The sequence below is a fragment of the Zootoca vivipara genome, chromosome 16, assembly GCF_965207765.1.
Source record: "Zootoca vivipara chromosome 16, rZooViv2.hap1.1, whole genome shotgun sequence".
NCBI lineage: Eukaryota > Metazoa > Chordata > Lepidosauria > Squamata > Lacertidae > Zootoca > Zootoca vivipara.
In genome coordinates, this window is record NC_142599.1 from 26,373,311 (window position 1) to 26,385,083 (window position 11,773).

Sequence of the window (11,773 nt, forward strand, 5' to 3'; positions counted from 1 at the left end):
TTTGAAAAAAATCAAGGTTTGGAGTCTGGTTCCATAAGCTCATCCCCAGTCACACACCCCCCCCCCCGACCCTATAAAAAGCATAATTCAGGATAGCGATTTGCATGACCCACATTTAAACATATTCCTCCCTCCAGCAAGAATCCTGCAAACTGATATCTACCTCTCACAGAGCTACAATTCCCAGAAGCCTTAAACTACAGTTCCCAATGTTCTTTTTTGCGGGGGGGGGGACTGTATACAGTACATAGAAGCAAACTCCAAGGGGCCGAGGTCCCTTCGCCCCCACCCCCAATACTTTAGTCAAGTTGACACCCCTACCAGGCTGGTATATATGCCACTCTTTAAAGAAGAGATCAGCACCCCGCCCCCCCAAGCCTCTCAGGAGCTGGGTTGGGTAGGCGGGGGGGGGGTTACCAGATAAAGCCCCTCCCACCGCTGGCTGTCGGAATAACAAGCCAATGGGGAGCTGTCCCTTTAAGAAGCCACGCCCCTCCCTTTTTGCTGGGTTTAAAGGAAGGCGTATGCTTGCATCGCGGCTGCAGCGCGCGATGTGGCTGCGCTGTCGGACCAAGCGGGGTGATCACAGAGGATTAGGAGGCTGCCGCCTGTTTTGTGCTTTGGATCTGCGTACGCGGCAGCCGAGGTAAAGGAATCTGCTCACTTCTTCCGCGTGGCGGTGTGTTTGTGTGTTTGTCCGTCCCGCAAACGCCTGACTCAGAAGGAAGCTTTGTGGCGCTAATCCGTGGTTTTGGAAGGCTGCCTTGCGCTGGGATTTGTGGTTTTCAAGGAGTGACTGTCCATGCCTGCCTGTTAAATATGTCATCTTCCGGAGAGGGGGAGCGACAAAGTCTCGGGCTAAGCGACCCTCTGAAAGGCTGCAACTCAGGGGGAGAGCACTTGCCTTGCATGCCGAGGGTCTCAGGTTCAATTCTTGCTGGCATCTCCCGGCAGGGCTAGGAGAGACTTCTGCCTTAAGCCCTGCAAAGCTGCTGCCAGTCAGAGTTGGCAAGGTGGACCAGTGGTCTGACTCTGTGCAAGGCAGAGTGTTCCTAATCACTTCTCCAAATAGCCTGCCTCTCTCTCCCCCTGCCTAGCCCTTTCCCACCTGCAGTTGTGATTATCGGCCTACACTGCAAGGCTATAGGGGTTACCCACTGAAATGCCGTCTAGGCTGGCTTGCATTGCGAGATGCTTGGATCTCTGCCGCTCTGGAGAGTGACATTGCTCTTCATGGGGAGAGTTTTATGCGTTGAGATATTTCATTTGTTGTCGGCGCCCTTCTGTCTCTGGAGATAATGGCTTTGGGGTGAAGTCGGATCGTTGGAGAGTTACAGCTCTTGTTGTGACTGCAGAGACTGATATGAGACATGTTTTATTGCAACCGGGGCAAATAAAGGCGTCCGGTTGTGCTGCTGCAGATGCAGCATGGCATTTTCTTCTCTCTGCTCTCCTCCCAACGGTCGTTCCTCCTCTGCTGTGGCTACACAACCTCAATGTCCGTCTCCAGGTGCTGCCGTTGCCTGCAAGGGATTCCTACATGGCTGGGTTGATGTTGCTAGCCGTTATGTCGCAGTCGCAGACATCTTTCGTAACGCGAAGCTGGTCTGCCAACGGGCCTGGTACCTGAAGCGCCTCCTTGGGGATCCTGCCACCTTCCATTCTGTGTGCATGACCAGGATCGGCTTAGACATCGCTGAGACAGAAGTGCTTCTTCTTCTTCTTCTTTGGTGATCACTCGTAGCCAAGTAAGATTGTCTTCCATAAACATGGTTTTAACAATGGGTCTGTAAGTGACTGTGGAGGCCAATTCTGGATCCACACGTCCTTCCACAGTGGGGACATTGGTTTTCAGGCGGGAGTTGATCACGGTGTGAATTTGCCAAGCATGCCTTCCTCTTGGCACGCTTCTCCCTTGCGTCCTGAGATCGAGTTTCTTCAAAGCCCATGACACCTTTGGTAAAGGCTGTTCTCCAACTGGAGCGCTCGCAGGCCAGTGTTTCCCAGTTGCCAGTGTTTATACTACATTTTTTAAGATTTGCCTTGAGACAGTCTTTTTACCTTTTTTGATGATCACTAGCATTACGCTTTCCATTTTTAAGTTCGGAATAGAGTAGTTGCTTTGGAAGACGATCATCAGGCATCCGCACAACATGACCAGTCCAACGAAGTTGATGTTGAAGAATTGTTGCTTCAACACTGGTGATCTTTGCTTCTTCCAGTACACTGATATTAGTTCGCCTATCTTCCCAAGTGATGTGTGTAATTTTTTTGTAATATTCCCAGCAAGCATGCTGGGAATGTGTGCTTGGGAGAGGACATCTTTGTTTGAGACTCTGTCCTGCCAAGTGATGCCCAAAATGTTCCTGATGCAGAGCATATGGAAGGCATTGAGGTGTCTGTCACTCCTGGCAGGTGCCCACAACTCACGTCCACAAAGCAGCGTGCTCAACATGTAAGCTTGGCATTGGTCATTATTAGCATCCCCTTCTCCCATACCCTTTTGGAGAGGAGGAGACACTGCCATAGCTGCCTTGCCCAATATGCTTGTCCAGCTCAGCATCAATGGAGAGATTGCTGGTTACAAAAGAGACAATTTTGTCTACCACCTCAAGTGTGTGGTCACCAGTGCTGATGTGTGGAGTGCCGGCGACGTCCTGACCAGGGATGTTGGCCTTCGTCAGGCAGGTAGATAGTGAGGCTGAACTCCATGCAGGGTGGGGCAAAACGGTTGACGAGACTCTAGAGCTTCCTCAGTGCGCTGCCAAACTGTGTCATCTGCAAACAACATCTCTTGAATGACTTGGGGTTGGAGACGTTCTGGGTTGGACAGACCCCTCCGACGCTCCTTGAATGGAAGTACACACTGTTTTCTGTCGTGCTGAAGACACAGGAGAGCGACAGGAAGAAAAATATGCCAAAGAGATTTGGAGCAAGAACACAACCCTGTTTCAGTAACTTTTTTTGCAAGTTGAAAAGCAGCTGTGCTCTGTGTGCCCTCCGGATTAGAGGGCTGCCTATTATGTGGGAACTGAGGGCTTGCTTGAGGCAGGGGGTCCACCAAGACAAACCTCCTATGAAGCTCAGTTGTGTGTGATATAATGGTGCCTCTGAGCACATGCAGAGCACTTTCCCTCACCAGCCAGTTAATCCAAAACCAGCCCCTGTATATCTGATAAAGAACAGCAGGGGGTTCTGAGGCAGTGAGCTCCCCTGGATTTCTGCCCATTACACACACACACACTACACAAAGTAGTCACGGGCTAATGACTAATGGCTGATATATCATTAACCCATGACTACTTTTTTACCAGCAATGACTCCTGGGTGTGTTTGTTTTTACTGGTTGTGTAATGGGCAGAAATCCAGGAGGTAAAAGAGGACTTTTTGCTGGACTTAATGTGCGTTTTGTTATGCATGTGAGTTCGCTCTTATGCTCATGAGAAGTTCACATGCAAAAAGGAATAAGGAAAGGTTGGTTTATTACATGAAATGAAAGTGACGGTGTGTCTGGATGCTGATTCCGACAGCCAAGTTACAAGACAAGCAAGGAGGATCCTTAAGGATTCCAAAAGAGAAAATGAGTGACAGGACTCAAAAGGAAAGCAAGAAAGGGAAGGGGGGGGGCATACCTGTCCTGAGGCGAAGGACTAAACGGGTCATCTTTGTTCTCTGAAACTTTGCTTGTTGTCTACGTGGGAACCCGTGGTTTTTACAGGAGGTTAAATAAATTTTGCTGGTGACTAAATTACTTGTGCTGATCTTGACATAAAGTCTTGGGACATCAGGAAGCTTTCCAAGACATGGTCAATATAAGGATGTGTGTACCGGAGTCAACAAAGTATATTTCATATAAAGTTATGCCAGCTTTTTACTCATGCCATGAACTCTTACAGTATGCAACCATAGGGGGAAAAAAGTTCAGAATGGCACACATAGTTCAACTGTTTGCCTCCTCTACACAGATGTATGTACTGGTAATTAAAATTAAAAGGTGGAATTTTGGAGGAGCAGCTGCTCACAGGATTACTAACTTTTTGTAAACCGCTTTGAGGTGTTTTTTTTTTTTACAATCAAGTGGGGTATAAATTTTATGAAACAAGTGTCAACCTAGTTTTTAAAATGGCCTCTGCTTTCAATAAAGCCACACTTACACCATACATTTAAAGCACTATGGTACTGCTTTAAACACTCATGGCTTCCTCTGAAAGATCCTGGGAGCTGGATTTCCCCAGCCAGAGCTAAAATTCCCAGAGTAGTTAAAAACCAGTCCTCCTTCACAGGAAATGGTTGCAAGCATAAACTGTTGGAGTTTTGGATAGGGGGTGATTGGCCAGTGACTGCGATGTCATAAACACACCACTTCCCCCGACCTCCTTGGTGCAAACTTTGCAATCCTTCTTTAAAATGTTGTGTGGGCTTAAGGAATAAAAGCTAAAAAAGCCAATGCAATTCTGGGCTGCATCAATAGGAGTATAGCATCTAGATCTAGGGAAGTAATAGTACCACTGTATTCTGCTCTGGTCAGACCTCACCTGGAGTACTGTGTCCAGTTCTGGGCACCACAGTTCAAGAAGGATACTGACAAGCTGGAACGTGTCCAGAACAGGGCAACCAAAATGGTCAAAGGCCTGGAAACGATGCCTTATGAGGAACGGCTTAGGGAGCTGGGTATGTTTAGCCTGGAGAAGAGAAGGTTAAGGGGTGATATGATAGCCATGTTCAAATATATGAAAGGATGTCATATGGAGGAGGGAGAAAGATTGTTTTCTGCTGCTCCAGAGAAGCAGACACGGCGCAATGGATTCAAACTTCAAGAAAGAAGATTCCACCTAAACATTAGGAAGAACTTCCTGACAGTAAGAGCTGTTCGGCAGTGGAATTTGCTGCCAAGGAGTGTGGTGGAGTCTCCTTATTTGGAGGTCTTTAAGCAGAGGCTTGACAGGCATATGTCAAGAATGCTTTGATGGTGTTTCCTGCTTGGCAGGGGGTTGGACTGGATGGCCCTTGTGGTCTCTTCCAACTCTATGATTCTATGATTCAATGAAAAGAAAGTGGGTTTTGATGAAATCATAAGTAAGCAAATGTATATGCTGCCTTTTTAAAAGGGTTTTTAAAAGGGGGGGACCAGACAGTAGACATAAGACTAAGCAAGACCGATGCATGAAATGGTGTTACATTTACCTCTGTCTTTGGAGTTGAGCATCTTGGCAAGCTCTATGCTAGCACCACAGCTTGGAGCCCTCACTCTAGGGTGCATTTGCTTTTATCCAAGTGCCATCCCATTTGACACTGCTTAGCTGGAGCAGACCAAGGGTCCATCTGGCCCTGCATTCTTGTCTCAAGCTTGAGGCTGAGTCAGTTCACAGAACAGACAAACAAACCCCTGTGTCGCGAACACTGCCGTGAATCAAAACCAGAGCAACACGCGACCAAATGCGAACATGCAATACAGTGGTACCTTGGCTTAAGAACAGTCCTGTTTCAGTTTACAAACTCCGCAAAACCAGAAATAGTGTCCCGGTTTGAGAACTACCGGTATGAACGGAATCTGAATGGTGGAAGGGGATTGGCGGCGGGAGGCCTCATTAGGGAAAGCGCGCCTCAGTTTAAGAACAGTTTCGGGTTAAGAACGGACTTCCGAAACGGATTAAGATCGTAAACACTTACGAATGACTCATAAACTACTTACGAATGACTCGACTTACAAATGTTTCTACTTACGAATGGTGCTCCATCCGCCATCTTGGATGCTGTTTAGATGGGATTTTTTTCTACTTGCGAATTTTTAGATAGGGTTGCTTCGACTGACAAATTTTTTCTCCCAATGCATTCCTATGGGATTCGACTTGCAAATTTTTTCGACTTGCGAATGTGCGTTCGGAACGCATTAAATTCGTAAGTAGAGGTGCCACTGTAATATCAACTCTTTATGATGTCTAAACAGAACATAGAACTTAACATATATAAACAACGTAAACAACTCTCAGAGGATTCTCTTCAAAGCATAAACAATAAGGCGGAAATCTATTAAGTCTCTGAAAGTCTCTAGTGGTCATAAAATGAAGCAATATAGCAGTTAGTCATCCAATAAAAAACAAGCTGAAGGCTTTGTAATGTTCCAACGCTGTCAAAGTAGTCAACAACGGTCATGGTGTACAGTGTTTCCGGATATCATCCACTGTTTCGTAAGAACTTCTTCAGCACAGCAATAGGAAGTAGAAGTGTTTCTGAAACTATAAAGAATTAATGAGACAATGCCCAATATCTACATGACAATTTAAAGGGTATAATACACAATAATGAAATACAAATTACAAAATACATGCCCATGAATTTTGTAATTTGTATTGGTATTTCTTTATTGCATATTCAATCAAATGAAAGTAGAGTTATGCCAAGTTTCTGGAATTTGGCCTCTATTCTGTATGTCTAAGGAGTTAGTTTTAGTTCCTTTCATGTGTACGGCATTACAGGTAAACCCAGGCATAGGCAACCTTCGGCCCTCCAGATGTTTTGGCCTACAACTCCCGTGATGCCTAGCTAACAGGGCCAGTGGTCAGGGATGATGGGAATTGTAGTCCAAAACATCTGGAGGGCCGAAGGTTGCCTATGCCTGGGTAAACCTATGGGTCCCCCCCCCTTTTTCACAGCAAAAATTCACAGCAACAAACGGGGGGAGAGTAAGGAAATGAATCTGCTTTTTTTAATTCCCTCTCCTTTGGGGGAACAGAAACCAACTAATTTAATGGGCGATCTTATCACTTGACTCCCCAGCTGCTCTCCATGAAATGGAAGGGTGGTAATTTGCACATCAAGGAACTCCTGATCAGCTTCCAATGAGCTCTCTGGCTTCCCCAAGACGCAGTTTGAAACTCAGTAAAGCATGGGACTGTTCCGTTTTAAACCTGGAAGCAATGGCTAGCTGGACAGCTACTGCTAGACCAAAGCATTTAATGGGCTGGGATCAATTTGACTTTACCCAGCGCTAATGTATGAGTATCATCCACTCCAGTGGGTGAAGGCCGCCTTACCCGTACCTTCAGAAGTTTTGGATTCCCAGCTGTCATTAGCCCTAACCAGTATGGGCAGTGGTCAGGGATGATGGGAGCTGTAGCATAACAACATCTGGGAGGCAATAGTTTCAGGAAGGCTATGTTAAGGGAGACAGCTGCTTTGTTACTTCCAGGAATTAAATTTAATTCGGGGGGGGATTAAAGAGTGTGTTAGCAATATAGAGGAGAAGAGTTTTAATTTATTGTCTTGGTTTTCGTTTTCCTTCTCCACTCAGGTTGACAGTAAAGATGTGAAGTGGCATGGAACGGCCACCTATTGCCGCCCTATGCCTGGCGTTGTGTTTGGCGATCCTGGCTCTTGCAAAACCTCCCGAGGCGTCTCTTTGCCAGATCTCCCGCAAGGCGGCCACTTGCCGAGGTCAGAACCTGCTCCGAGTCCCTGGGGATCTCCCCGGCACCCTGGAGTTGTTGGACCTATCTTACAACAAGATTCAGCAGGTCACCCGTGGGGATTTTTCCACCTTGACCCAGCTGAGAAGCCTGAATCTGGATTTCAACAACATCGTGTCTATTGCGGACGATTCCTTCGCCTGCAACGTCCTCTTGGAGCAGCTCAGACTCTTCAACAACTCGCTGACGGAGATCCCGTCTCAGGCGCTGAAACCGCTGAGGAATCTGAAGGTGCTGGAAATGTCTAACAACTTTTATCCCCGCTCGAAGCTGGACGGCGTGTTCGGCACTTTGAGAAACCTCCAAACCCTCTCCATGGGGGGCCCTGCTGTCCACATGGTGGGAAGCCAGGACTTCCTTCCTCTGAAAGACACCCCCTTGAATAAGTTTGCCCTGAAAACGGCAGCCAGTTTGCAGGAGTATCAAGAGGGGGCCTTTTCCAAACTCAATACCACCGACTTGTGGTGTGACATATCACTGGATAGACACACGGAGGTCTTGCCGCTGCTGCTGCGGGACTTGAGGGGAAGGCCTCTGCGATACCTCCATTTCCGTAACCTCTTTGAGTTCACGTACTACACAGGCTCTACGGACCTCTTCCACGACTTGGCTGCGGTGGAGGCCACAGAGCTGGTCTTCCGCCGGGGGAAATTCAACGAGAACTTGCTGCGTCTGATCCTGCTGAACGTCCGGAGGTCTCGCGTGCAAGACCTGTCCTTCATAGCTATCGATTTTGCACGGTCGCCCAAGTGGAAGGCGCCGGAAGCTGGCATGTCCAACCTCACCCTGCGCCGGTTGGTTCTGGCGGACATCAGCAACCCGGACGTCCTGCGTTTCGACTGGACCTTCACGTGGTTTGCGGGCGTGACGTACCTCTCCATCATCAACGTCAACTTCAACATGGTGCCCTGCGACGCCTGGAAGGAGATGAGGAACGTGGTGGCTTTGAACGTCTCCAACAACCGCTTGCAAGATGGCTACGTCTACAACGAGGCCTGCCAGTTCCAGGGCACTCTGCCCAAGCTGGAACATCTTGACCTCAGCTACAACTTATTAGTCCACCTGAGCACACTGGCCAAGTTGACCTCCAGCTGGTCCCGACTCGCCAAACTCGATCTGACCCACAATCACATTGGGGGCTCAGGTCGGTCCCCCTGTACGTGGACTCCCAGTCTCATTTGGCTGGCCTTGTCTTACAACGCGGTTACCACGGAGATCTTTCAGTGTCTCCCCACTACTTTGCACTTTCTGGACTTATCGTACTCCCAGCTGGAACGGCTCGATATGGGCTACTTTGAGGTCGCTGTTGACCTCCAGGAGCTGCTGCTGAGTGGGAACAAGATCAAATTTATCCCTACTGAATGGAGATGCCCGAACCTGAGGCTCCTGAAGATGGACGGCAACTCTTTCGGCGTCATCAGCAAAGGTTCCTTTGTCAACATGCCCCGTCTTGCCCAACTGAAAGCGGGCAACAACCCTTACCACTGCATCTGTGATCTCTATGGCTTTGTTCAAGAGACACTGAGGAATGGGAAACTCAGGCTTCTGGACTGGCCGACTGGCTGGACCTGTTACCACCCTGAATTCTTGCTGGACACTGCGGTGGCTGCTTACACCCCGAGGGTGACGGAGTGTGACGTCACAGTGGTGGTGGCCATTGCGGTCTCCATCACAGCCGCGGTGCTGATCGCCTGCATGGTTCTGTGCTGGAGGTTTGACGTTCCGTGGTATCTCAGGGCCACGTTCCAGATCGTCCGCTCCAAGTACCGAGCCAGCCGCTCCCAGCTGTCGCGGCAGTTTGCCTACCACGCCTTCATTTCCTACAGCTGCTCCGATGCCGAATGGGTGAGGCGAGAGCTCCTGCAGAGGCTGGAGGCTTCCTGCCCGCCGTACCGCGTCTGCATCCACGAGCGCGACTTCACGCCGGGGCGCTGGATTATCGACAACATCATCGACAACATGGAGAACAGCCGCAAGGTCATCTTCGTCCTCTCTCGCAGCTTTGTCGACAGCGACTGGTGCAATTACGAGCTCTACTTCGCCCACCAGCGGGCCGTGGGCCTGAGCTTCGAGGACGTCGTGCTGGTGGTGAAGGAAGCCATTGACCTGCAGGCGTTGCCCAACAAATTCTGCAGGTTACGGAAGATGCTGAGCATGAAGACTTACCTGGAGTGGCCTTCAGATCACAGCCGGCAGGCCTTCTTCTGGGTCCAGTTGACATCTGTCCTGGGTAAAGCCGAGGCGGTCAACTCAGACCCAAGCAATGACCCAACTGATGTGAATGGGATGGTTGACATTCCTCTTGAGGTGGGTCCTATAGCTGAAGAAAACTGTGTTGGACGGAGCTGAGTTAGACAAGGATTAATACAAGCCAAGGCTCAACCACTAGACTTATTGTTCAGTCATCTATGTCTGACTTAGAAGTCTTGGGGTCAATCCAATAAGATGCTCCAGGTGTGGAAGTGGGGGGAGGAAAGTGTTGGAGCCTAGGAATTGGGCTTCCTCTTGGTCGAACTAGCTACCACTGACTGGCTTTCCTGGCAGAGAGGGAGCTGCTTTACTCATTAAAAGGTAAAGGGGCCCCTGACCATCAGGTCCAGTCGTGTCCGACTCTGGGGTTGCGGCGCTCATCTCGCTCTATTGGCCGAGGGAGCCGGCGTTTGTCCGCAGACAGCTTCCGGGTCATGTGGCCAGCATGACAAAGCTGCTTCTGGCGAGCCAGAGCAGCTCACGGAAACGCCGTTTAACTTCCCGCCAGAGCGGTCCCTATTTATCTACTTGCATTTTGATGTGCTTTCGAACTGCTAGGTGGGCAGAAGCTGGGACCGAGCAACGGGAGCTCACCCCGTCACAGGGATTCAAACCTCCGACCTTCTGATCAGCAAGCCCTAGACTCTGTGGTTTAACCCACAACACTCATTGCCTGCAAGTAAACCAAGATCTTTTTAAGTGGCGATGCGAAGGACTGAACCAGAGACCTTCTGCCTGCAGTGCATGTGCTTGACCACTGGGCGGCGCTTCCTTCCCAGCTGAGATGCAGTTGACACTAGCCAGCTCTTGGCCTAAATGACAAAATAGGATTATCCATAGGAAGTTGCCTTATACCGACTCAGGCCTTTGGTCCATCCAGTTCAGTATCATCCACACGGGTTGGCAGAGATGGGTCTCCAGAGTTTTGGACAGGGGACATTCCTGGAGAGGTGAGGGATTGGACCCGGGACCTTTCACTCTGCCGGTGAGCTAGAACATTCCTCCTAAAACTAAATGCAAGATTCCAGTCCTCATTGGATTAATTTAAATATGAACAGAAGGAGCTGCCTTATACTGAGCCAGACCAGTGTTCCCCTTGGCTCAGCATTGTCTACAGCTGACCGGAGGCAGCTCTCCCAAGGTTTTAGGCACGAGTCTCTCGCAGCCCCACTTGGAGATGCCTTCAGGGATTGAACTTCGGGCCTTCTGCATGCAGGGCAGGTGTTCCTCTGCTCAGTTTATGGCTCTTCCCCTAACCCCTTGGGAGATAATAGTTTTCTACTGCATTTAAAAGCAGGAAAAGAGGGAGGGATTCCCTTTAGAAATGTTGCTTTAAAGGAGAATAGCCTGGTTTATGAGGGATGTTGAAGGAAGCTAGTTCTGAAACGTTCTGAGGAAGCATCAAGACTCAGGAGGGGCAGGATTGAACCCCCCCACCGCAGGATCAAGGTAGGTGGGTTGTCAAGGTAGCAGTCACCCATCCTCCTTAGTGACATTTCTTGCTCAAAAGTATCCAGCTAGTGTTCTATTTGTGTGGCATTTGTTTTTGTGATATATATATCTTATTTTTTTTAATAAACCAAGTTTGCTCCAATCTTGTATTTCTCCTACTTTGACAATCTTTTTTTTTCCTTGTTAAGAGGATGCTGGTTTTGTGGTGGGTGTGATTGCACAATGAAGGGCTGGAAGGGAGCTGGGAGGTGTGTGTGTTTTTGTCCACCAGGGGTTGCTGCACCTAGATCAGGCACCCCCAAACTTCGGCCCTCCAGATGTTTCGGACTACAATCCTCATCATCCCTGACCACTGGTCCTGTTAGCTAGGGATCATGGGAGTTGTAAACCAAAACATCTGGAGGGCCGCAGTTTGGGGATGCCAGGTCTAGATTCTAGAATGAATGAGTTGTAAACAAAAAGAAACCTAAGCTAAACAGAGTCCCAAATGTTGTACTGTAACCCTTTTTCCTAAGAGGGTTGCTCCAAGCCCTTGGTCATTTTGGTTTTCTTTTCCCCCCTGAATCTGCAATATACCTTTTTGAGGTACAGCAATGAGAACTTTA

At 48.9% G+C, this 11,773-nt stretch overlaps 1 protein-coding gene across 2 annotated transcripts; it reads left to right on the forward strand.

Moving 5' to 3' along the window:
• The first annotated feature begins 502 nt into the window (after nt 1–502).
• Nucleotides 503–11,310, forward strand: LOC118076498 (toll-like receptor 2). 2 transcript variants are annotated; one of them, XM_035099302.3, is made up of 3 exons: nt 517–646; nt 1,511–1,748; nt 7,292–11,310. In XM_035099302.3, exon 3 carries the CDS (start codon nt 7,317–7,319, stop codon nt 9,813–9,815), a length of 2,499 nt encoding a protein of 832 aa, XP_034955193.3. In that variant the 5' UTR covers nt 517–646; nt 1,511–1,748; nt 7,292–7,316; the 3' UTR covers nt 9,816–11,310. The 2 variants fall into 2 exon arrangements, with proteins under 2 accessions (XP_034955191.3, XP_034955193.3); XM_035099300.3 differs by lacking the exon at nt 1,511–1,748 and having other exon boundaries at nt 503–646.
• Nucleotides 11,311–11,773: the final 463 nt, after the last annotated feature.

Excerpts from the sequence above, each read along its gene's own strand:
- LOC118076498 (XM_035099300.3), top strand. The coding sequence starts at position 7,317 with ATGGAACGGCCACCTATTGCCGCCCTATGCCTGGCGTTGTGTTTGGCG.